This window comes from Lampetra fluviatilis, chromosome 28 (genome assembly GCF_964198595.1).
Source record: "Lampetra fluviatilis chromosome 28, kcLamFluv1.1, whole genome shotgun sequence".
Lineage (NCBI taxonomy): Eukaryota > Metazoa > Chordata > Hyperoartia > Petromyzontiformes > Petromyzontidae > Lampetra > Lampetra fluviatilis.
In genome coordinates, this window is record NC_136302.1 from 10,659,148 (window position 1) to 10,681,708 (window position 22,561).

General features: G+C 49.1%; 1 protein-coding gene across 1 annotated transcript in view; it reads right to left on the minus strand.

Moving 5' to 3' along the window:
- DISP3 (dispatched RND transporter family member 3) overlaps positions 1 to 19,894 on the minus strand; it is a 192,045-nt gene extending 172,151 nt beyond the window's left edge. The window contains exons 1-7 of the mRNA XM_078869669.1: positions 18,716 to 19,894; positions 16,054 to 16,176; positions 13,876 to 14,182; positions 12,792 to 13,011; positions 9,217 to 9,353; positions 8,578 to 8,712; positions 1,576 to 1,739 (exon numbers count right to left, since the gene is read on the minus strand). Coding sequence (XP_078725795.1) covers positions 1,576 to 1,739; positions 8,578 to 8,712; positions 9,217 to 9,353; positions 12,792 to 13,011; positions 13,876 to 14,182; positions 16,054 to 16,176; positions 18,716 to 19,813 — 2,184 coding nt within the window. The 5' untranslated portion in view covers positions 19,814 to 19,894. The remainder of the gene's footprint in view (positions 1 to 1,575; positions 1,740 to 8,577; positions 8,713 to 9,216; positions 9,354 to 12,791; positions 13,012 to 13,875; positions 14,183 to 16,053; positions 16,177 to 18,715) is intronic.
- Between the last annotated feature and the right edge of the window lie 2,667 nt (positions 19,895 to 22,561).

Consider the following 22,561-nt stretch of genomic DNA (forward strand, 5'->3'; position numbering starts at 1 on the left):
CGCACACACACACGCACGGAGACACACCACACACACACGCACGCAGACACACACACGCACGCACGCAGACACACCACACACACACCACGCACGCACACCACGCACGCACACCACACACACACGCACACACACACGCAGACACACCACACACACACCACGCACACCACGCACACACACGCGCACGCACGCACGCAGACACACCACACACGCACACACCACGCACACACACGCGCGCGCACGCACACACGCACGTAGACACACCACACACACACACGCACGCGCGCACACACACCACGCACGCACACCACGCACGCACACGCACGCACACACGCACGCAGACACACCACACACACACGCATGCGCGCACACACGCGCAAACAAAAAGGATAATTCGCAGATCGCCCCCATATTACACATTTTTTGAGGCTGCAATGACCTAAAGGAAGATCCGGTGCAGAATCAAATGCAAAGCTTTTTGTCGTGCAGAGTCTGGAATGGGAATCCTGCGTTACGGGATCGTAAGCTTGTGTGGTGTGTGAACCACTCTACGATCACACAAAGACAATACAGCCCACATTGAGTGTCGGGGCAAGTGTCGTTAGTGAGCACCTATGAAGAAAGCCGGCATGGCGCACAATGGGGCGGGTGGCCAACATCACGCCCGACCGTCTTTGTCTCCCCCGCGCTGATGTTTACACACCGCTCCAGGTACTCATTTGAGACTGAAGCGACCTAACACACGAACAGTGCTCGCACACACGAACTCTCAAACACTCTCCTGCCCTCTAACTCACCACCCCTTAACACAGCAGACTCATCCACCCACTCATCCACTCAATCATCCACTCGCCAACGCACTCACCCCCACTTTAAACCTCTCACTTTGGGAGATGCTAAGGTTGCCACCTGTCCTGGCTTTCCAAGGATCGTCATCCTTTTGTTAAGGAGATAGCTGTCCTGGGAAATCTGTCAGACTTCTTGGGAGATTAAAAAGTTTTGTTTTTCATCAGTTGCATAATAACACATTCACCCACCCCACAACTTCCACAAGTCACCCACCCACACAACCACTCGTTAGCACACCTATCTCCTCACCAACCCACCCTTCCTCCCCCCCTCCCTCACCAACCCCCCCCCCCTCACCTACCCACCCATCCCCCTCACCTACCCACCCCTCCCTCACCAACCTCCCCCTCACCAACCCACCCTTCCCTCACCTACCCACCCCTCCCTCACCAAACCCTTCCCTCACCAACCCCTCCCTCACCCTTCTCCCCCCCCCACTCCTCCCTCGCCCCCCATCACCAACCCACTGCTCCCTCACCAACCCCCCTCCCCTCACCAATCCCCCACCCCTCACCCTTCCCCTCCCCTCACCAACCCACCCTTCTCTCACCTCCCCACCCCTCCCTCCCTCCCTCACCCTTCTCCCCCCCACTCTTCCCTCACCCCCCATCACCAATCCACTACTCCCTCACCAACCCCCCTCCCCTCACCAATCCCCCCCCTCACCACCCCCCCCCCTCACCACCCCCCCCCCTCACCCTCCCCCCCCTCACCAGCCCCACCCCGCACCTGCGAGAAGCCGTTGGCCGCGTACGACGAGGCGGTGGTGAAGGAGGTGAAGAAGGTGGCGCGCCCGGCCACGCGCACCGCGCGCCCGATGCGCTCTTCCCGGCGGGCGCACGACGCCACCGCCTGCCGGTAGGCGCTCACAAACACGAAGACGTCGTCCACGCCTGGGACACCGTCAACCCGCGGCGGGGGGGAGGGGGAGACACGGAGAGGGGGGGGGGTGAGCTACCCGTCGGAGGATGTCGGACCGCGAGAAGGGCTGCATGCAGAACGAGAGAGAGCGAGAGAGCGAGCGAGAGAGTGAGCGAGAGGTGGGGGTTTACATAAAGCAAAGTTTAAAAAATTAAATTTAAATTAATTTTTTACGAAATGATGAACGAAGCAAAGTGCCGAATACACCGAACATATTCTTGTTTCCACTGATCGTAAAAAAAGAGAGGTGAGGGAGATGAGGGGAGAAGGGGGGGGGGCATCGTCGCGATTGCAAGGACGTTTCTTGAATCCCGCTGCTGTTTTAAGACAGATGGATAAGGGGCCGTCCATAAATGACGTTACACGCACCTGGGGGGGGGGGGGTCAGACATTTGTGACGAGGCGGGGGGGGGGTTTGAGAAATGTGACGTCACATAAAAATGCGCAACTTTAAATAAATATAGACAACACGTTCTACTCAATTAAATAGACTTTTTAATAAATGTTTTCTCCTAAAACATCAGATTGCAGCGCCACATTAAATACGCACTACAATGACAATAGTTTAAAGCGATTTGAAGCATGTTTTATTTGGGGGGGGGGGCAGAGCTTTGTGACGTCATATTTGAGGGGGGGTCTGACTTTGTGTGACGAAGAGGGGGGGGGGGTCAAAAATCGTCCAAAATCGCATGACGTCATTTATGGACGGCCTCTTCTACAATTAATAACGGTTCGATTTAGAACGATCTCTGGCTCTATGCGAGGCCACGTTCTCGCTCAAAGTCATCGATGTTCGTGGCCTTTCCTTCCATTCAGCTCCATCGGTGCTTACTTAATTTGGAGCTTTCGTGACTGCAGGAATTACTCTTTCGGTAAAGTCACGTATAAAGAGAAAATAATAAATTAAATACTAGCATACGACGTTTCGATTGCAACACAAGCAATCATCATCAGGTATAAATGAAATAAAAACACAAATCTAGTATACTTAGAAATGTAATGTGTTGACTGTTATGTTATCCAACTCTCTGTTGTATTACATTACATTTCTAAGTATACTAGATTTGTGTTTCTATTTCATTTATACCTGATGATGATTGCTTGTGTTGCAATCGAAACGTCGTCTGCTAGTATTTAATTTATTATTTTCTCTTTATACGTGACTTTACCAAAAGAACCAAAGAGTCCATCGGCAGAGGTGTGGACTCGAGTCATGTGACTTGGACTCGAGTCAGACTCGAGTCATGAATTTGATGACTTGCGACTCGACTTGGACTTGCATAACAATGACTTTGTCCCACCTATGAGATGTGGACTCGAGTCATGTGACTTGGACTCGAGTCAGACTCGAGTCATGAATTTGATGACTTGCGACTCGACTTGGACTTGCATAACAATGACTTTGTCCCACCTATGAGATGTGGACTCGAGTCATGTGACTTGGACTCGAGTCAGACTCGAGTCATGAATTTGATGACTTGCGACTCGACTTGGACTTGCATAACAATGACTTTGTCCCACCTATGAGATGTGGACTCGAGTCATGTGACTTGGACTCGAGTCAGACTCGAGTCATGAATTTGATGACTTGCGACTCGACTTGGACTTGCATAACAATGACTTTGTCCCACCTATGAGATGTGGACTCGAGTCATGTGACTTGGACTCGAGTCAGACTCGAGTCATGAATTTGATGACTTGCGACTCGACTTGGACTTGCATAACAATGACTTTGTCCCACCTATGAGATGTGGACTCGAGTCATGTGACTTGGACTCGAGTCAGACTCGAGTCATGAATTTGATGACTTGCGACTCGACTTGGACTTGCATAACAATGACTTTGTCCCACCTCTGTCCATCGGTGCTGTTTACTCACCAGCATGGCGTCAGAAACTCTTCCCGGTCGCATACATTTCTTCACATTGCTTACGTAACTTCACTCGCCGTCATCCCCGAATTCGTGTGCCGACAATTTCTCCCAACATTTCAACTTCAGTCTCTTGTTTTCTCATGACATGTCCAAGAAATCAAACGGTGGCTTTCCCAAATTATTCTGATTAATGTTCTTGCTGCGTACCCTGCTGCTCGCCATAGTACATTCATGTTACTCATGTTGCTCTGCCCATGAAATGTTAAACATTTCTTCTTAAAAAACACATTTCTGTCCCTGCTAGTTTTCTTCATCAAGCCTTTGTAGTTGTCCAACTATCATATTGATATGACAGAACAGACATATTTCGATTTAAAGCTTTCGTGACTGCAGGGATTCATCTTCTTGGTTCTTTCGGTAAAGTCACGTAGAAGGGAAATAATAAAATAATATTATTGTTTTCCCATTCTGCGTGACTTTACCGAAAGAACCAAGAAGAAGAACAGACATATGTAACAATGCAGTATAGTAATTATTCCAATCCATTTCAAATTTTTCGAATCTAGCTCCCATTATAACAAAATACTGTGTACACATTGGGGAGCAGTGGCACAGTGATTAGCGCACTGTGCTATTAACCCGCAAAGCTAAGGTCGATTCCCCAGCCAAGTCTGTAAACATCAGTGGCCAGCGACATCCGAACCGGTCTTGCCTGGAAACTCGACCCACCCCACCACTCACCGACCCACACTGACCAGCATGAGGAAGCATGGTCAAACAACTCCCGTGACAGACACGTCATGGGCAAGGCCTTCACAAATCAGTGGATTAACAGCAGTCCATAAAAAAATGCACGGTAATAGTTTATTGTATAAGGCCACCGAGAGAAAACTAAATGTGTTTATCGTTTAGCCGACTGGCCTTCTCCAGGAGTAGTACAACGTGTCTGAGAGAGTCTCTCTCTGCGAACTATAATTATTGCAGAAGGCCAGTCGGCCGATACGTGGGGAGATATTTGCATTCTCTGGGCGACTGTGGAAACAAATTGCGTGCTTATAGACTAAGCTGTTGTTCATTGCCAAAGTTTGCGAATGCGGCAACTTGAAATGCTATTCGTTTAAAATGTCAGCAGTTTGCCGAGTGATCCCTGGGCAATGCTGATAGTAGCTGTGGGCACCATTATTTTGTGCCCTCTTTTTTTTTTGCGCATCCGACGAACGAATATTATTTATCGAGAAATGTCTCGCCGAGTCCCCGAAGCTCATTTTCACAAGGGACCTGCGTGATTTATTCCTTAATTAACCTCGTATTCATTAGACACAGAGAAAGATGCTGTAGTTAGACTAGCACAGAGATGGGTCGATAGATAGCAGGTAGACAAATAAGAATGGTACAGTAAATTGAGAGGTGTGGCGATTGGCAGTGGTGCAATAGCACAAACAAAAAGTATATTTACATTTGTAATGCAGCACTGTTTACAACAGAAAAATACAATAAAATAAACTCCGTGTGTCGATGACGATGATTGCCATTTTAGTTACCAACTAGCAACTATTTCTATCTTCTTGGTTCTTTCGGTAAAGTCACGTAGAAGAGAAATAATAATATAATAAAAATAAAACATAATAAAATAATTCTCCCGACAGCGTCTCCCCGACAGACCTGGTCTTCACCTGAGGACGGCTGCTTGGGTTGTGGCCGAAACGTCGTGAGAATTATTTTATTATGTTTTATTTTTATTATTTCCCTTCTACGTGACTTTACCGAAAGAACCAAGAAGATGAATCCCCTGCAGTCACGAAAGCTTTAAATCGAAATTTAACTATTTCTATTTTACCAGGTAAGGCCGACTGTGCTATTGGCTTCTGTTTCAGAAGCGACCTGGTCACAAATGATAGCTCAACGAAGTGGCTTATCGAGTGTAAATTTATAGCAGCCAAATCATCTAAGTAATCTAAAACGCATGGACCACCCGGGGTTACGACTTGCGTGGGCTTGTCCGCCGGTGCGCCGCAGTACGGATCTCCCGACGTGTTTTCGCGGCCGTGCCGAGCGTTGTTCAGCGCGGCGTCCGACGTTTCGCCCCGCGTGGCCGAAGCGCCTTCGGCAACTTGCCGATTCTGAACTCTGCCAGGCGGCGTGGCGAGACTTTAAGAGTCAACCCGGAATCGTCATGTGTGAAATTGTTCTTCAAGAGTCCGTCGCGCAACGGGGGAAATCTAAGAGCGGTGGTGGTGGAGAGATACTGTTTGTACAGAGCTTGAGATTTCCGCGTGGATAGTGCTCAGCAGCTCGTTTGTATGCATGCATGTTGTACTTCTTTCGCACCATACGTAGCCAACCGTGCTAACTGGAGGTGCGGGAGCTTCGGTGTCTATCAGAAGGAAGGAAGCGATAGCGAGGTGTGGTCACATCTATGGCAAAGGCCACGGGTGGCCTCATTACAAGCATCAATGAACAAAACAATGAGCGCGTACATGAAAAAGAGTAAACAAATGCAAACAAAACGGTGAGAAAATCATGAAACACGGCCGTATATTTTAACACGTAGGCTTTCGCGACCAATATTATTCATAATAAAGGTTTTTTTGGGTTAGATCACAATCAGTCCAGCTTTGGGCATTTTTGATGTTGCAATTCTTACAAGTATTTCATTGAACAAAACGATTCAGGTACACACGGAGGGCACCGTTTGGGAATTGACACCAGAGCAGACGCGACGCGAAGAACAACGATTATCACCCACGACGTTGCGAGGCAAAGCGGCCGCCGCTTCATTTTCACAAAAGCCGCCAACACCGCCGCACGTCCACAACTTCAAAGGACGACGTCACCCGTGAATTAAAACATTTACTAAAAAAAAGAGATGCTGCTGGTGCTGCTGCTGCTGCTGCTTCCTCGTCGTCTGAATTGACAATCGTTATCGATCCGTCGTGCAGGTCCGATAAACATACTTTTATCATTTTTTTTATTTCTTTACAGACGTCGGGGAAAGAGTTTATTGAGCGGCGAGTTGAAAGGGAACGTTGTTACGAAGGGTTACGACGAGTAATTCGTTTTCTCACGTCACTTTTTCGCGGCACTCATTACCACGGGCTTTACACACTCACGTGACGCGAGTGTTGGCACAGAGGCCCGGTCGGTCGTGAAAGAATCTCACCGGCAGTGAAGTTGATTTTTACGGCAAGGTCTTGTTTAGACTAGAGGTTTTAAAAAAAGTACTCTGCAATGTGAAAATACTGAACGATGGTAATGAAATTTTTTTTTATGGCCAATCAAGCCCAATGAACTTGTCCTGAGACTCGGTGACAATTCACCGGATAAGTGATGCACATCCTGTTATCATCGACAGTGGTCGTCTTCTGAAGAAAATGACCTCTGCCATGAGAATGTAGAATTTCCACCACTGGCTCATGGCCGCCAAGGACACCCACCCCAATTGGCTGTTGGAGCAAGGAGACGGTGTGAGTCGACTATTTGTTATTCAAGGTCAAGAGGTCACCGTGGCCAATGCCACGGATGCAACCCCCGCACTTTCGCAATCTCTTCCTTCCATCCTTTTCGTTCTTTTTGGTAGCCGACCTCTGGGTGACCCCATCTCGGAAACCTCTTTTTATTACACGCTTTTATTGAACTCACTTTGTCTGATGTCGTATCCTCAAAAAAATCTTGTCACTCAATTTTTACCCACTTCCCAATGTGCTATCGACTGCAAACTTGGTATGCTTATGTCATACTGATGACAAGACTATATTCTATCATAAAAAATCAAAAGCATATATTTTAAAACATTCTTTTACACGCTTTTGATAAACTCACTCTGTCTGTTGTCGTATCCTCAACTCTGTCTGTTGTCTTGTCCTCAAATCTTGTAACTCAATTTTAACCCCCTTCCCAATGTCGTATCGACTGCAAACTTGTTATGTGTGTGTCATATTGGTGACAATATTATATTCTATTATTGAAAATAAAATAAAATATTTTTTTAAACAATCCTTTTTATATGTTATGTTTCGGCTTGGGTCTAATTGTCCAAGCTCAACTGACGTTGGCTGTAAATCACCGCGGTCCCTTACTTCATGGCAAGCCTCGGGGCCACTTCCTGTATTCGTGGAGTTCTGCCATTACTCGTACGGTACATTTAATAAAAAAAAAGTATTTTTTAATATTGCTTATTGTTTTTAGTTTGGTGTACTTCCCCCGCACCTCCGATTAGCACGATTGGCTAAGTATGGTGCAAAAGAAGTTCTGCATTCATACATACCTGCCCCGCTCTATACTACACATCTGTCCCACCCATCACAGCATTATTCCCTATCTGATTACATCCAGTACGACCCATGGAAGCGAATACATCACTACTTCTGAGATCCCTTCAAGGTGACCTCCAGGTCTCACCGGTGACCCCTGGAGTGGTACTTTTCCCGCCGCTCTGCACAAAAGGGGTCATGTGCGTCTCGTGACAATCGAGACCCGAGCTTGCAATGCTCACAGCTGGAGTAAAATACGGCACCACTTCAACACGATCAATTATTCGGGGATACCTGCTGTGTTGGTAGTGGTGAATTCAAGCACAACGAAGAACTCGGTCGTCAATAACGCCGCCCTTGAAGGGAAAATAGATGGAATAAGTGACATTTCAGGCAATCGTCCTTCTTCACAGAAAATAAATGGAGTGTGATGAGTGTTTTTTTGTTGTTGTTGTGCAATCAGTGACCGGGCTGTTGAACAGCAACCCACTACACTCAAGAACCCAGTAAGTAAAAGTAATTCTTATTTTTTTATCGCAGTTGGTGGCCAAAACCGGGATCTGAACCCAGGATCTCTGCGTTCCGATCTCCGATACCCCCCCCCCCGCCCTGGCCCTCCCCGGCGCCCTCCCCTCCAGTTTAACTCCCAGGTCGCGAGGCCGCGTCGCCCCGGGTCGCGTCCGCTCACCGATTCCGACGACGACGAAGGCAGCGACGCCGTTGAGGATGCCCAGGTATCGCACGCCGAGCACCACGTGGTGCAGGAAGAGGCACACGAGGCAGCTGAGCACGATGGTCGCGAGGCCGAAAAACGTGAGCAGCACTGCAACACAACGGGGGGGGGGGGGGGGGCACAGGAACGATCGCTGTATAAACAAAGCCAGTCAAGTGAGGGGGCCTTCATTTTGTTTTTTGTTTGGGGAGATGATTCGGGACTGCGCCAATAAATGTGAGCGCGCATGCTTGTGCGAGGGTGCGTCACGGCGAGCGGTGGCGCAGTGGTTAGCGCAGTGTGCTACGAATCCAGCGACCCTCTCCCCCCGGATCCAATTCCCGGTCACGACCAATAACAGTGGCGTGTATTTGAACGGGTAATAGGCCTCCCCCCTAGGTCGACTCAGCCTTAAATGAGTACCTTCTGGCGATGTGTGAACATCAGGACTGAGGACACAATGGCGGCCGGGCGTGGTGCTGGCCATCGACCCCGTCGTGTGCCGTGCTGACCTTCATCGGTGCTCGCTGACAGCACTTGACCCAACAGTCTGTTTAAGTCTATACGGGGGAGCTGTGTGCGTGCGCGTGTACGCGAGTGTACGTGCGCACTCACGCGAGCCCTGCGTCAGCGCGCACACGAGCAGCGCCACGCAGGCACCGCTAGCCGCGGCAAGGCGCATGTCTCCCCAGAACGTGTCGCGCACCTCCTGGTCGAAGAGGTCGTACCCGCCGTACAGCACCCGCACCTTCCTGCCACACGCGGCGATGACCGACGCACACGGAGGGAGGGCGGAGGGGAGGGTAGCCCTCGCTCAACGTCCCGCAGACCGCTCCGGGGCAAAACGCCACTCTTCATCGGAGCGTGCAAGGGAGCGCGAGGTGAAGATCGCCAGGCTCTGACCTCGTCTTGACCGTGAAGACGAACGCGCGCCGAGCAGCACGCAAAGCACACGCGGTCGCGAAAGCCAGCGAGGGAAAAAATGCGTTTGGATTAATCACCGCCATCGCGATCATCATCATCGGCCAGGAGCAATCCACTGCTGGATGAAGGCGTTGCTCTCCGTCCCTGGCGATTCAATGATCCACCGAGCGCCTGCTCACGAGCCAATTTCATCGCTCCATTTCCACCCCCCCCCCCCCGTCTTGGCTGATGCTCCATCGCTGCTCTCGACCATCGAGCCAACGTCCATTCTTGCGAAGTGTCCAGCAGCCCAATTCCACTTACTTTTCTCAACAGCTTTTGGCTGGCCATCGAACACGGACGGGTCATTGCATCGCGCGCTTTCAGATGCGCTTCTGCGACCGTCTGGAACGTTCTTTCGATATCATGAAACCACTGGAGCTATGCAATTTTAAGTCTAGATTAAAAACTAATTTCTTTAGAACTGCTTTTTGTGTTTAGTTTGTCCTTCCCCCGCACCTCCGATTAGCATGGTTGACTACGTACGGTGCAAAAGAAGTTCAACATACACACAAACTGATGTCGTTAGCCTGCGTATGTTTTCTGATCCTCTTCTTACTCTCTCTCAATGTAATTCCAAGGATGCACCTTGCAATGCTTCTTTGGGCACTGTTGGTATTTCATTAATGTCCGCGTTTCTGATCCATGTCATTCTGTATCGATTTTTTTTCTCATGGTCGTAGCGAGCACATCTAGCAGCTGGTATGGCAAAACAGGGGGTGGGTGGAGTGGGTGCATCTGATTTTCCATTGAACAACCACAACCGACTTCGAACTAAGTGGTGCTAGTCAGTGGATCCTCGCTGGAATTTAATAATAAAACATTCATGTAATTTTAATGGGTCTGGGGTCCAACCACTGAGCTAGCATCACTGACGTCCAAATGCACGGAATGAAGACCGGGTTCTAGCGTGCAGTGAGTTAATGGTCCAAGTCCTGTCAACAAAGACTGCTAAATAAAATAAAAAACATTCAAAACATCATATTGAACTTGCTATGTTTCGGTTGACTTGGCTAAATTGCAGGTCTGAGAAATAAACATATCAGTTCCACCGACGTGCAACCACCATTTCCTCCGTCGCAGGGCCTGTGGAAAAGTTGCACCACCTAGAGAGTGTGTGGATTAAAACAAAAACGTTACCAGAAGGAGATCTCAGAAGTAATTCTGTGATGTCACCTTCCATGGGCCGTTCTCTAACACGCAGGCCGAACGGACGTGTCTCTACCTCATTCTATGACGTAATTAGTTTCAATTGGGATATATATTTTGGAAAAAAAAATATTTAATGGGGGGTTGGGAGGGGAAGGATATGAGCTTGCCCCGGGCGCCAAAATGTATCCCCACGGTTGTGACCACAGCCAACATTAGCATGCAGTACACATTGTTAAAAATGATGAGTTTAAGTGCGTAAATTAGTATGTCAAATACATGCATGCACAAGCGACACGTACGCGACCCGATTGCCGCTCGTCCAAACACTGAAAAATATTTAAAAGGTCGAAAATAATTATAGTCATCGAGAAGAAAGATACAGACGGGGTTGTCCACTCGCTCCTGCCCTCGGGCAAGCGATCCTGCTGTAAAACGATGAACGGTCGTGCGTCGACACGCTATTCCCGCTTTGTTAGAGAGCAAAAAATTTGACGTATTCCTCCTCCCCTTCCCCCGGCTAACGTAATGCTGTCTTGCGTTCAAAAGAATTACCATAATTACACTGACCCATTACATATTAATGTGATGCATTCATTCATGTAAATTCCTAAGTATACAACGCCACCAAAGCTGGATTTAAATAAATTCATGACAAAAAAAAAACAATTAAACGCAAGGGGAAAAACAACGCCTTCGCTCACTCAAAACAAATTAATATTAATACCAGACTGTTAATTAATGAATCAATTAGCCGTGCGTTAATTCCATTTAAACAAGGTAGAGGGGAAAAAAAGATTAAACAAGCGTCACCCAAGGCACAAACAAGTATCGCGGCGCGCGAGTTAATCTCCATCAGCGAAAATCCGGAGAAAGTGGTTTGTATTCCTCATTTCCCAGGACAACCCATGAGAAGACAATGCCTTAACTTCCCGCAGGGAGCTGCTCTCTTTCATCGACTGAATCAATGACCAACCCCTCCCGGGGGGCCTTGGTGGATCGTACACATTCCCGAAACTTTCAAACCTCACTGGGAGAGCCCTGCAGGATGAAGAGCAAGCCAGGCAGCGAAAGGCAACCCACGCAACCTGTCACGAGTTCCCGTCGGTGCGGAGCCGTGAGCGTCACGTCTCTTCGTACGCGAGGGTTTTCTCCGGGCACTCCGGTTTTTTTTTTCCTCCCAACTCATTTATGCAACTGGCCTGATTTAAAAAAAAAAAGAGTCTTGAGACGTTCATATTATATTCTTGGTTCTTTCGGTAAAGTCACGTAGAAGGGAAATAATAAAATAATACAAATAATAAATAATACAATTCTCACGACGTTTCGACTGCAACACAAGCAATCATCATCAGGTGCTGTGGATTTCACACCTGACGATGATTGCTCGTGTTGCAGTCGAAACGTCGTGAGAATTTTATTGTTTTATATTTTTATTATTTTATTATTTCCCTTCTACGTGACTTTACCGAAATAACCAAGAACATGAATCTCTGCAGTCACGAAAGCTTTAAATCACGTTCATATTAGTTTTGACAACTGGAAAGATGATGGGCCAAGATGATAACGTCTTGTAAGAGATGGGGGCACTCGGACACAACCTGCTCATTGACTGCGCCTTACCCATTTATACTGCTGGGTGGATAGAAGCAGTAAGTTGGGGGGGGGGGGGTGGATTGGGAAATTTAAGAAAACTCAGATTGCTTCAACTGCCGAGTGGAAAAGTAGGCCAATTACCCGCAATAGTGAAAGCTACCTCGAGTGAAAACCCTTCCGCCAGCACTGGCACGAACAAGCAATTGCAGGGCTGCGCCTTCACCACCACAAAATCTTCTGTCGTACGGCAGAATGACCTGCTCGGCTGCAGTGGCCCTTCTGCCATCATTAGCATCGCGCCCATCTGAATAGCACGTGACCAACAGCTCTGTTGGCCACATGGCCATTTTGCACACGGTTCGATTCCTGTCACAGCTGGACGATGCATTTTTGCGAAACGAATCACCGCACACACAGATGGCGCAGCGTGCCGTCTGCGGAGAACGGGAAAGCGGGAGATGGGCATCTCGCGGGGCACTCACGAGGACGGCGCGTGGGCGAGCGCGCGGGCGTACGTCGTCACAAAGCGGCGGAAGCGCTCCCTCTGCTCGCGGGGTCGCTCCCCGGCTCGCCCGAAGCCGCGCAGTGGTGCGCCGAAATGCACCTGGCTGCGCAGCACCGCGCTGCGCAAACGCTCCGGGCCGAAGGTCTCATCCGCGAACCAGTAGGACTGCGGGTGCGACAGGGCCAGGCGTAGGGAGCCTGTGGGGCGGCAAAGGCAGGAGGAGGGGGCAGTGCGGTGGTGGCATGCGGGAGGCACAGTGTCAGCATCGTGCCATTAGCACGATGCGCTATGTATGGTGCGAAAGAAGTTCAGCATACATGCGTAGTGCAGCCGATATGTGGTGCTGGTGGAAAGCGCACTTTAAAACTGGCTTTTGGTAAGAGTTGACAAATTCTCAGAGTGGAGTCCAGATTTTAGTTAAAAAATATATTTTAAAATACCCTTTTTTAAAAACACGCTCTAATTAAATGTACCGTACTCAAAGTGGCAGAACTCCACGACTCCAGGCAGTGGCCCCGCAGCTTGCCATAACGTAAGGGGCCGTGGTGATTTACAGGAAACATGAGTTGAGCGTGGACAATTCGACCCGTAAAAAAGATTGGTGAAAAATATATTTTTTTAATGATAGAATATAGTATTGTCATCAGTATGACATACCTATGCTAAGTTTGCAGTCGATACCACATTGGGAAGACGGTTGAAATAGAGTTACAAGATTTGAGGATACGACAACAGACAGAGTGAGTTAAATTAAAGCGTGTTAAATGTTAAAAAAAAAATTAATGATAGAATATAGTATTGTCATCAGTATGACATGCCTATACCAAGTTTGCAGTCGATACGACATTGGGAAGACGGTTGAAATTGAGTTACAAGATTTGGGGATACGACAACAGACGGAGTGAGTTCAATAAAAGCGTGTAAAAAGGCATTTCCTACAAAAAACGTTGGTCTATCGGTGACAATTCATAAATCTTCCAACAATTAACAACACAATTCAAACCCTCAAATCCGGCAGCGGACGGGGCAACCCAGACTTTAAATGTCACCACAAATCTCACCGTTGATGTCGGCCAGCTGTCTGCCTTGGCCGTCGAACCACACCTTGCCGCCACTTGCTGACGGGAACAGGAAGGTGGAGATGGAGGCAGGCGGGGCGCACGGTGGAGCCGTCGTGGCGGCGGTGGTGCCGGGGGCGAGGAGCGTGTGGCTGCGCCGCTCTGGTGATGCGGGAAGTGGGAGGCCGTCGTCGCCGCCACCGCCGCCGCCATCTCGCAGGGCCGGGTCTCTCCGGGTCTCTGGCGGGCGCCAGCAAAAGTCGGAGAAGCCAGGCCAAGAGCGGACGAGGGCCTCCGTGTCGCGCACCACCTGGGATGGTGGGGGCAGGTGGGGGCGCAAATTAGCGATCGTTTCGCGTCCACAATAACCAGCGGCATCGGCAACTCCGTGGGAACTTAAATGGGTTTGCGCTGGGATTCGCGGCTGTGCGCGCGCGCGCGCACACATCGCTCTCTGATGCGTTTGTTAGTTTCGCCACCGTATTATTCAGCATGGCGTCCAACCGCGAGAGATAAATAATTTCACAGATAAAAATTCCAGTGCGATAGAGACGGGGCCCATTTATTTATTTTTTTGCGTACCTGGCAGGGTTGTCAAATAAAAGGGGCCAGGAAATAACAAATCAAGGCAGCCACCCGTGTCGCGCCAGCGTGAGAAACACAGCCACCACCACCCCCGCATCGCAAAAAGTAAATCAGGAGTCAAACAAATTCCATATCACAGCAACAAGACTGGGAGAATTAACATTTAAAGCAGTTTGCTTGTTTGTTAAGTCCTACGGTTCAATTGGTAAACGAATGAAACTGATTTTCAAACAGATTCCTAAACACAAAAATAGATAAGCATATCAATGAGTGGACAAAGTGAATTAATGAAATGGCTAAGATACTCATTTAAAAGATACAGCAACCAATTGAACAGATTATTGATCGGCACAGCGTTTCCTCCCCCTGCTCCCCCCCTTTTGCCCGCGATGGAATGAAGGAGAGGAACTAAATTGCGTTAAATGAACGTGTAAACCTCAGCGCGCCAAGTTGCGCAATTGCGTAACCAGGGAATGATGTTACTACAAACACCGCGTTCTCTACAAGCAAATCGTTCGCAGCCCCCAAGTGAGCTCAATGAAACGAAGGTATGGATTTTTCAGTGGCGAGCTGATCGTTTTAAACCGTGAACCGCGGGTGCACAGGTTGCGCAACGGTCAAAGGCGTCGGTAAAAGTGCGCACAAAGCGCGCGTGGGCAAGGGGGGCCGCACTGGAAAAAAACACCGTGAGCGTTTACCCGATGTGGTCTTTTTTGTCTTTTTAAACCAGGAAACACCCCGGGCGAGAAAACCCGTCAACACCGCGCTAGGCACCGCCATCTCCTGACCCATCCCTTTGCATGCCCACCGCCCTACGACGACTCCCCCCGGCAAGCCGCGTTGGCAGGTCACCCGGGTCCTAGCACCTACTGGGGCGCCAAGCCTGCTTTTAGAGCTCCCGAGGTCAAAATCAGACGGGTTGGAATTCCGGATGACGCGATACCTCGGTCGGATCGTAGCAAAGCACCTACACAAGGTAACCGCGCGTATTCACTTCACAAGGCCTCACCCACCCCAAAAAACTAGACAATGCCCCTTTAGATGCCGCGTAATGAGCGGGTCACGGCGCGCCAATCATCCGACCATATTTATATGTTTTAGCCGCTCGGAGCTAAGCTATAACGAATTGCATTTGAAATCCATTACACAACGATTGTATCGCTCGATTATTATTTTTTTGCGCAGCCATCGGTGACCAAGCTGACGCCGTCAAATTCCCCTTCGGGGGGGAGACCCTGGGGGGATGTGGCCCGGGTTTAGTCACGGCTGGCTGCAAGCCGGATTCAAGCCCGGGATGCCCCCGGCGCTTATGGCTCACCGGCTCCTGGCTCGGCCACTCTAGGAGCTATCCTGGCCGACTTCTTACATTGCTGGTCAGACCCTCTTGGAAGAAGTGGGAGTACCCACATTTTACCTCTCCAAACACGACCCTCCCGCCAATCGGTTAACTGCGAAGCACCCTTTTACACCATTGGGTGGATTGGGAGTGGCGGTGATTAAGAAACTCGTCCAAAGTTTCAACCGCCGCGCCGGGAGATCGATGCTGTGATCTCCGAATTGTCAACCGTCCCGATCACGTGACATCGGTAATAATACCTGCAGCCGCTCCTCGGTTAGCATGTTCGCCTCCTGGCCCAAGCTGTCGCCGATGGCAACGAACACCAGCTCCATCCTCCATGTCGGTTGGGCCTGCAGCTGCCCAGATCTGCCCCCTGCATCCTGTAACCATGGAGACGTCACAGTGGATGGATGGGACAGGTTAATAATATAGAGGTCGCCTTTATTAAAATTCAAGTCCCAGGAGGAAACATGGGAGGTAAGTATTGTATATATGCATGGATAACTTTTTTCGCACTGTACGTAGCCAACCATGCTAATAGGAGGTGGGGGGGGAAGGACAGAAAAATAAACACAACAAGCAGTTCGAATAAAATTAATTTTCAATCTAGATTTAAAAGTGCATTGCTCCAGTGGCTCCCTAATATCGGAAGGAAGAGCGTTCCAGACGGCCGCAGAAGCGCATCTGAACAGCGTGGGATGCAGTGACTGCCTTTGTTAGATGGCCAGCCAAAAGCCGCTACTGCGAGGATGACTGGAGTTCGCGTGACAGTTTATGCTGTTTTATGTTGTAGGCGAGAGCTGGAGATATGATGACTGCTGTGCTGGGTGGAGCTCGTGTGCAGGACGGAGGAGGGTTTGGCGAGGGACACATTCCACAATTGGCATTGGAGTGGTCGCCGCAAATCTGGTGACCAAGGGGAAGAGAAGCCCTAAAGGTGCCGATGGCAGGAGCCCGATAGGGCAGAACTTGGGGGGTCACGCGTCTAACGGAGCAACAGCTCAGGGATCTGGCGAAGGGTCGAGGGTGCGGGCGAGGAGTGGTGGCATCAAACGGCCATGAAGACAATTTGATCTTAGAAAAGAAAAAAAATGCATCTCATTAGCAAGAAAGAAAATGTGGACTATGTGTCGTCTTACATCATTGTCAGGCCCACACGGTTGTTTCAGTGTCAGGTCATGTACATGCGATAACCGATAAGATAGTTCTTTGTGCGTTGTCTTCATCGTTGTTGTTGTTATGATCGTTTCGCTTTGCCACAATGTTGGCAAGATGTCATCCGTGGAGGAGAGATCCTAATCGCAATGCAATTTTCCAATTTCTGGTCAGAATTTCAGAATTAGCTGCGCGCAATTGAGGCTACATGCCACCAATCTCGACTCACCCTCCCCTACAACCACTGCCCCCCCCCCTCTTTCAGCCCACAGCCCCCAGCTCCCCGATCTCCCCCCACCAGCCCATCACTCCCACAAGGGACAAATTTAATTATTCGTGGCAATTTCTCAACGCCAATTTGGCCACGAGACCAACACCGCAAAGGCTCTGTCTTCAGGGATGAAGCCATGAGGTCCTTTACAAGTCACGGGTTGGCAGATGGGACCTCCCCCCTATAAAAGGACGCTCCGTTTATTAGATTCAGCCCGCACAGAACATTAACGACAACGCATTGTGAGCGGCGTGATGAGAATCGTAACGGATAACGGGGCTTATTTTGGCATCGCTCACCCACGGTGGGTAAGGAAATAATCGCAGCCATTAACTCACGCCATTGGTTGTCTGCGGGAGCAAATGTAGGCCAATTAATGTGCGGCGCGATATTCCCATAATCATCACACCCTCGCGCATAGTCACAACATCAATTAGCAACCGACACCGGCGCAAAGTGCCTCACGTTCCTGTTGCATTGGGCGTTATGTTCCCTTTCGTAATTATTTATTCCGACCGTCATGCTATTGGTTCCCAAGTCACGAGGCGAAGGAATTCCTAATCGGGCCTCTGCAGCTAATCATGCACCACCTTGTGTAAAGAGAATGGCCCCCCAAAGATGATGTCACAAAACTGTTAACGATTTAACTATTTTTTTTATTTTACCAGGTAAGGCCCACTGAGCTATAACACTCTTTTTCAGAAGTGACCTGACTTAACGAAGTGGCTTATCACGTGGAAATTTATAGCAGCCAAATATTATAAACGCGTGATGTCGATTCTAAATGTGGAGGGACCCGGAGAAAAATCCGCACGGCCACGGGGAGAACATGCAAACTCCAAATATACAGGAGGCGTCAGGGTTGGGATCGAACCCACGACATCCTGTACACCAGGCGAGGAAGTAAACATCTTGCACCATGCTGCCCCTAAATCTCACTTTGTCACCTTCAACACAGGCCTCTTTACCCACACTTGGGGTACATCTTGTATGCGTCCTGCAAAGGTTTTCTCTGCGTGTCAATAAAACCAAATTTTAAGACAACTATTATTAAAGACCTGCTTGGAGAGGCCTTGCTTATGGTGGAATAATGTTCATCGTCCCTCGCAGATAGATCAAAAACCTACTTGATGTACTCCTCCCTACTCGCACCTCGATAGCCATCAGGGTAGATGTCTCTTCCCTCCACAATTCCACAAAGCCACAACCAAAATCCACATTCATAGGCGCGCGTTATCTCCACCGCAGCCGGCAAAAACAATTACTCGAGCGTTACACTCCTGCCGTGATGTGTACGGTCACGCTGCATAGCTCCCTCCGATGCGTTCACGATCAAGAAGAATAAAAGGACGAAGCTCCCCCAGCACGCGGAGTGAAACGTCAAAAACATTTCGCGCACAACAACAACGTGCCGCACAACCCGGAGGACACGTCGCAGGGCAATTATTTCGGACGTCTCTCTAATTCGCACTCAAAACCGGGGCAACTCTCACCTGTTTAGCTGGCAGATTTCGCCTGGCCATCAGCTTTCGGGTTCCCTTCCGTACCAACCACCGATCGCCCCGGGCAACGGTCCGATTCCCTCGGAGTGGCCGCCGTTCCCTGGCGGCCCCCGTCACCAAACACTGGCGCGGCGCAATCACGTCAAAAATGTGCACACTCGTCTTGGCATCCCTGAAGACGAGCTTATTGCCACCGCCACCACCAACGCCGCCGCTTTTGCTTGCACTGCTGCAGTGGGCGATGTTCCTCTCGTTGACTCTGCGGATGAGCGACGAGACATCATCGTCGAGAGCAGGAGCCGGACGCAGCCCGAAGACTCGTTGGCCGGAGAAGCCCTCGTCGGCATCGGGCCGCGAATTTCGCGAGGCTGCGGTGCCGGTGAACGACGTGGAGCGTCGTCCGCGGGAGGAGCCAGATGGAACGACGGCCTCCAGGAGCTGTGTGCGCAGCGCGGAGGCGAGCGCGTCGAAGCGGCGCAGGGCGATCTGGTCGCGGGGCTCGAAGGCGCCATACGACAGGTCCAGGTCGAGCGGCGGCGACAGCGAGAACATCGCGGCGGCCAGAGCCAGCGGGACGCCCACGCCCAGAGCCAGCGCGCACGCCGACACGCGGGGCGATGCGTACGCGCGTCCCACGCGCAGCGACCAGCCCGTCTCCCCCGCCGCAGACACCGCGGCATCACCGGGGTCGCGCCCGTCGCGGCTCTTCGCCCCGTACCGGAGTTCCCGATCTCCGTCGTCCTCGTCGCCGCCGTCGTCGCCGACTTGGGAGCCTCGGCTTCCGTCGGCAGCGGAGCCAGCCCCGTTCTTGTGTCGGCCACGCGCCGGGTGCTCGTCCGCACGCTCGAACCTCTCGCTTCCCGCTCTGCTGCGGTTTGGCGTCCGTTCAATGCTATTGAGTCTGGCTCTGTCTGCGTTTGTGTCTCCTCGACCCATGTCTCTACTCGTGCCTATCTCCGTTTCTCCGTCTCTGCCCACGTCTCTGTCTCCACCACAGCCCCCTCTGGTGTCTGCGTCTCTCTGCGTGTCCGCAGCGGTGTTGTCGTTGCACTCACGACGCTCAGCGGTGACACCAAGGGGGTCGGCCATTGTGAGTCCACTATTCAGAGGTCGAGTTTGGCGTGCGTGCAGCGCGCTTCCACAGCTGCTGACGGGGCTCGAAATCAAAACCCGTCCCAGTGTGTCCCTTGTTTTTTCACCTCTGTAAATATCAAGCACAAAAAAACAGAGATAAGCATCGTTATGTCATTGGCACGTTGCGCTTTGGAAAAGAAAAACACAGCAAGCAATTCAGTCGATTATTTATCTTTCTTCTCATGAACAAACCTTTGGCACCGTTATTATTCCTCACATCAAAATAGTCTTAAATCTACATTGAAAACTTATTTCTCCTAAAAAAATATTTTTGTATTTAGTTTGTTGTCCTTCCCCCGCACCTCCGATTACCACAGTTGGCTACGTACGGTGCATAAAAACATACATACGAGGTGTTAATGTGAGTGCCAATGTCAACAAATCGTTTCGGGTTATTGCTATTGCGATATTTGCTCAGAGCTGCCGACGTAATGCTCGGACAAAAATAAAAATACATTAGGCAAAGAGGGGTGGAACACAGTCTCGGGGGGTGGTGGGGGGGGTGTGTGGGGGCTGACAGGGGTCGAAGGTCATATTATGCGCGCACAGCCAACCCCTTGGCTTATCCCAAGAAGAATTCAGGGACACATCAGTGACATGAGTCTCCTGTCCTGACCTCGGCGCTTGCACTCCCAGCGGAGATGTTGACGCCAAGGAGGCAAGATAATAAACTCAATCAAAATTTTCAAAATCCCGACTATCCTTTCAATAATAATTGCTTTTCTCGGTAAGTGGATCGCTTTGCTTCTTATCTGTTCTGACCAAGCGTTACTTGGGCTTTTATTAGTTTTATTGGATTTTTTCTTTTGGAATTTCTCACTTCTCCCGATGGGAAAAGGGGGGGGGGGAGAAATTTCGCCTGAAAATCTCTGATAACATTCGTGTTGCTGTTGGGGTTTTTATGCCAACCGCAATAGGATCTCAAAAATGCCACTTTCCAGCCTGGTGACCACAGTGCCCGAATTTTCTGAAGCGCCTATTCAAACGCCGCAAAAAATGCGTCAAAATACGAAGGCGGAAAATAAACTTGGCCCGTTCTTTTAACTCGGATGCTTGCTATGATTTCAAAAACCCCGTAAAAAATATTTATATGCGCTTACATATTAACCTATCTTTCCTGAGAAAAATATCAAAAGCGGAAACAAAATATATCATAAAAAGAGATTGCATTTTCCCCCCCTCATGGAATGAAGCTGCAATGACTCCTGTATCATAAACTCAAACAACTTCGTTTTGAATGAAAATTATTAAAAAGGCTCAGTGCCACTTTACCTCAACACACAGCAATGTGACATCATCACGCAAGCTCTCGCAACCAATATGCCAATTCATAATTGGTTTCTTTGTATTCATAATTGGTTTCTCTTATGTCACATCGGGGAAGTATAATGATATTTGTTTTAAACAATAACCGTCCACCACCGAGCAGAGCCAATCAAATCAAGCTGTTACGTCCTGGACAATGGATTTGGTTTTGTCAGCAAACCGGGAATATGTTGAGAGGCTATGCAAGATTTAGACAATTATAGACAACAATGCAATAACGCCAGAGCTGTCACGGCATGCAGAGTGCGATAATTGATAAGGTGAATATTAGACTTTGACAATCTCCCGAGTTATGTTGATAACAGTGAGGAAAACATATGTGAAAAATAAATAAACCAAAAAAATCATGTCCTTGCAATTTCACCATCACCAAAAATCATCACCACCATTCTGTAATTTGCGTATTCTTTGGATTATAAGATGCACTTTGTTCTCTTGATATTTAAAGCAAAGTTGGGGGTGCATCTTACATTAAAATCCGCATGTAAAACGGCAAAGGTTAGTTTACAAGTTTTATGGTCATTGACAACCAGCCACCCATCAATCAAGACCTCAATGTACACACCGCCACTTCAAATCCTGGTCCCCCTTCTAGGATCACGCTGCGGCTGTGGACACCATCCTAGAACCTCACCCAGATCCGGAAGAACGACCGATGCTGACGGACAGGGTGAAACAACGCGGCGACCAGAATAAACAACTCATTCGAAACCCAAACATCATCGCACACATCCCCGGCTTTGACATTCCTCCACCTCGAAGACACTGGACGCAATAACCATCAACCGCAACAGAATATCTCTGCAGACCGATGTGCACATGCCCATCATACAACCCAAACTACGCACAATATAGTAATTCATTATTCTCTTAGGTTTTTTCGGTAAAGTCACGTAGGTAAAAATAAAAAATAATAATAGAAATAAGTGATTCATTATTTTATTTAAAATAAATAATAAAATTTCTATCAATAATAATAGAAATACGTGATTTATTATTTTATTTCTATTATTATTTCTATTATTTGTATTATTTATTTTTACCTACGTGACTTCACCGAAAAAACCTAAGAGTATGAATTCTTGCAGTTACGAAAGCTTCAAATATAAAATTAATCCTTTGTAATCTGCACTCCTTCAACGGAGGAACAGCAAAACTCCACCAACTCTCCTGAAACATTCTCGAGGCCTGCATTCCTCGACGTTAGCGTTCGGCTCCTGAACGCACATTGCCATACGCAAGAATAAAATACGAGGCTCGTGTGCGTGACAACATTCGTATAATCACGCCACTGACACCGGTCACAAGTTTGGGGTGCGTCTTACTTTGCATGTCTGGTTATTCAGAGAATACGGTAACACACTGCCGCCCTTCTCA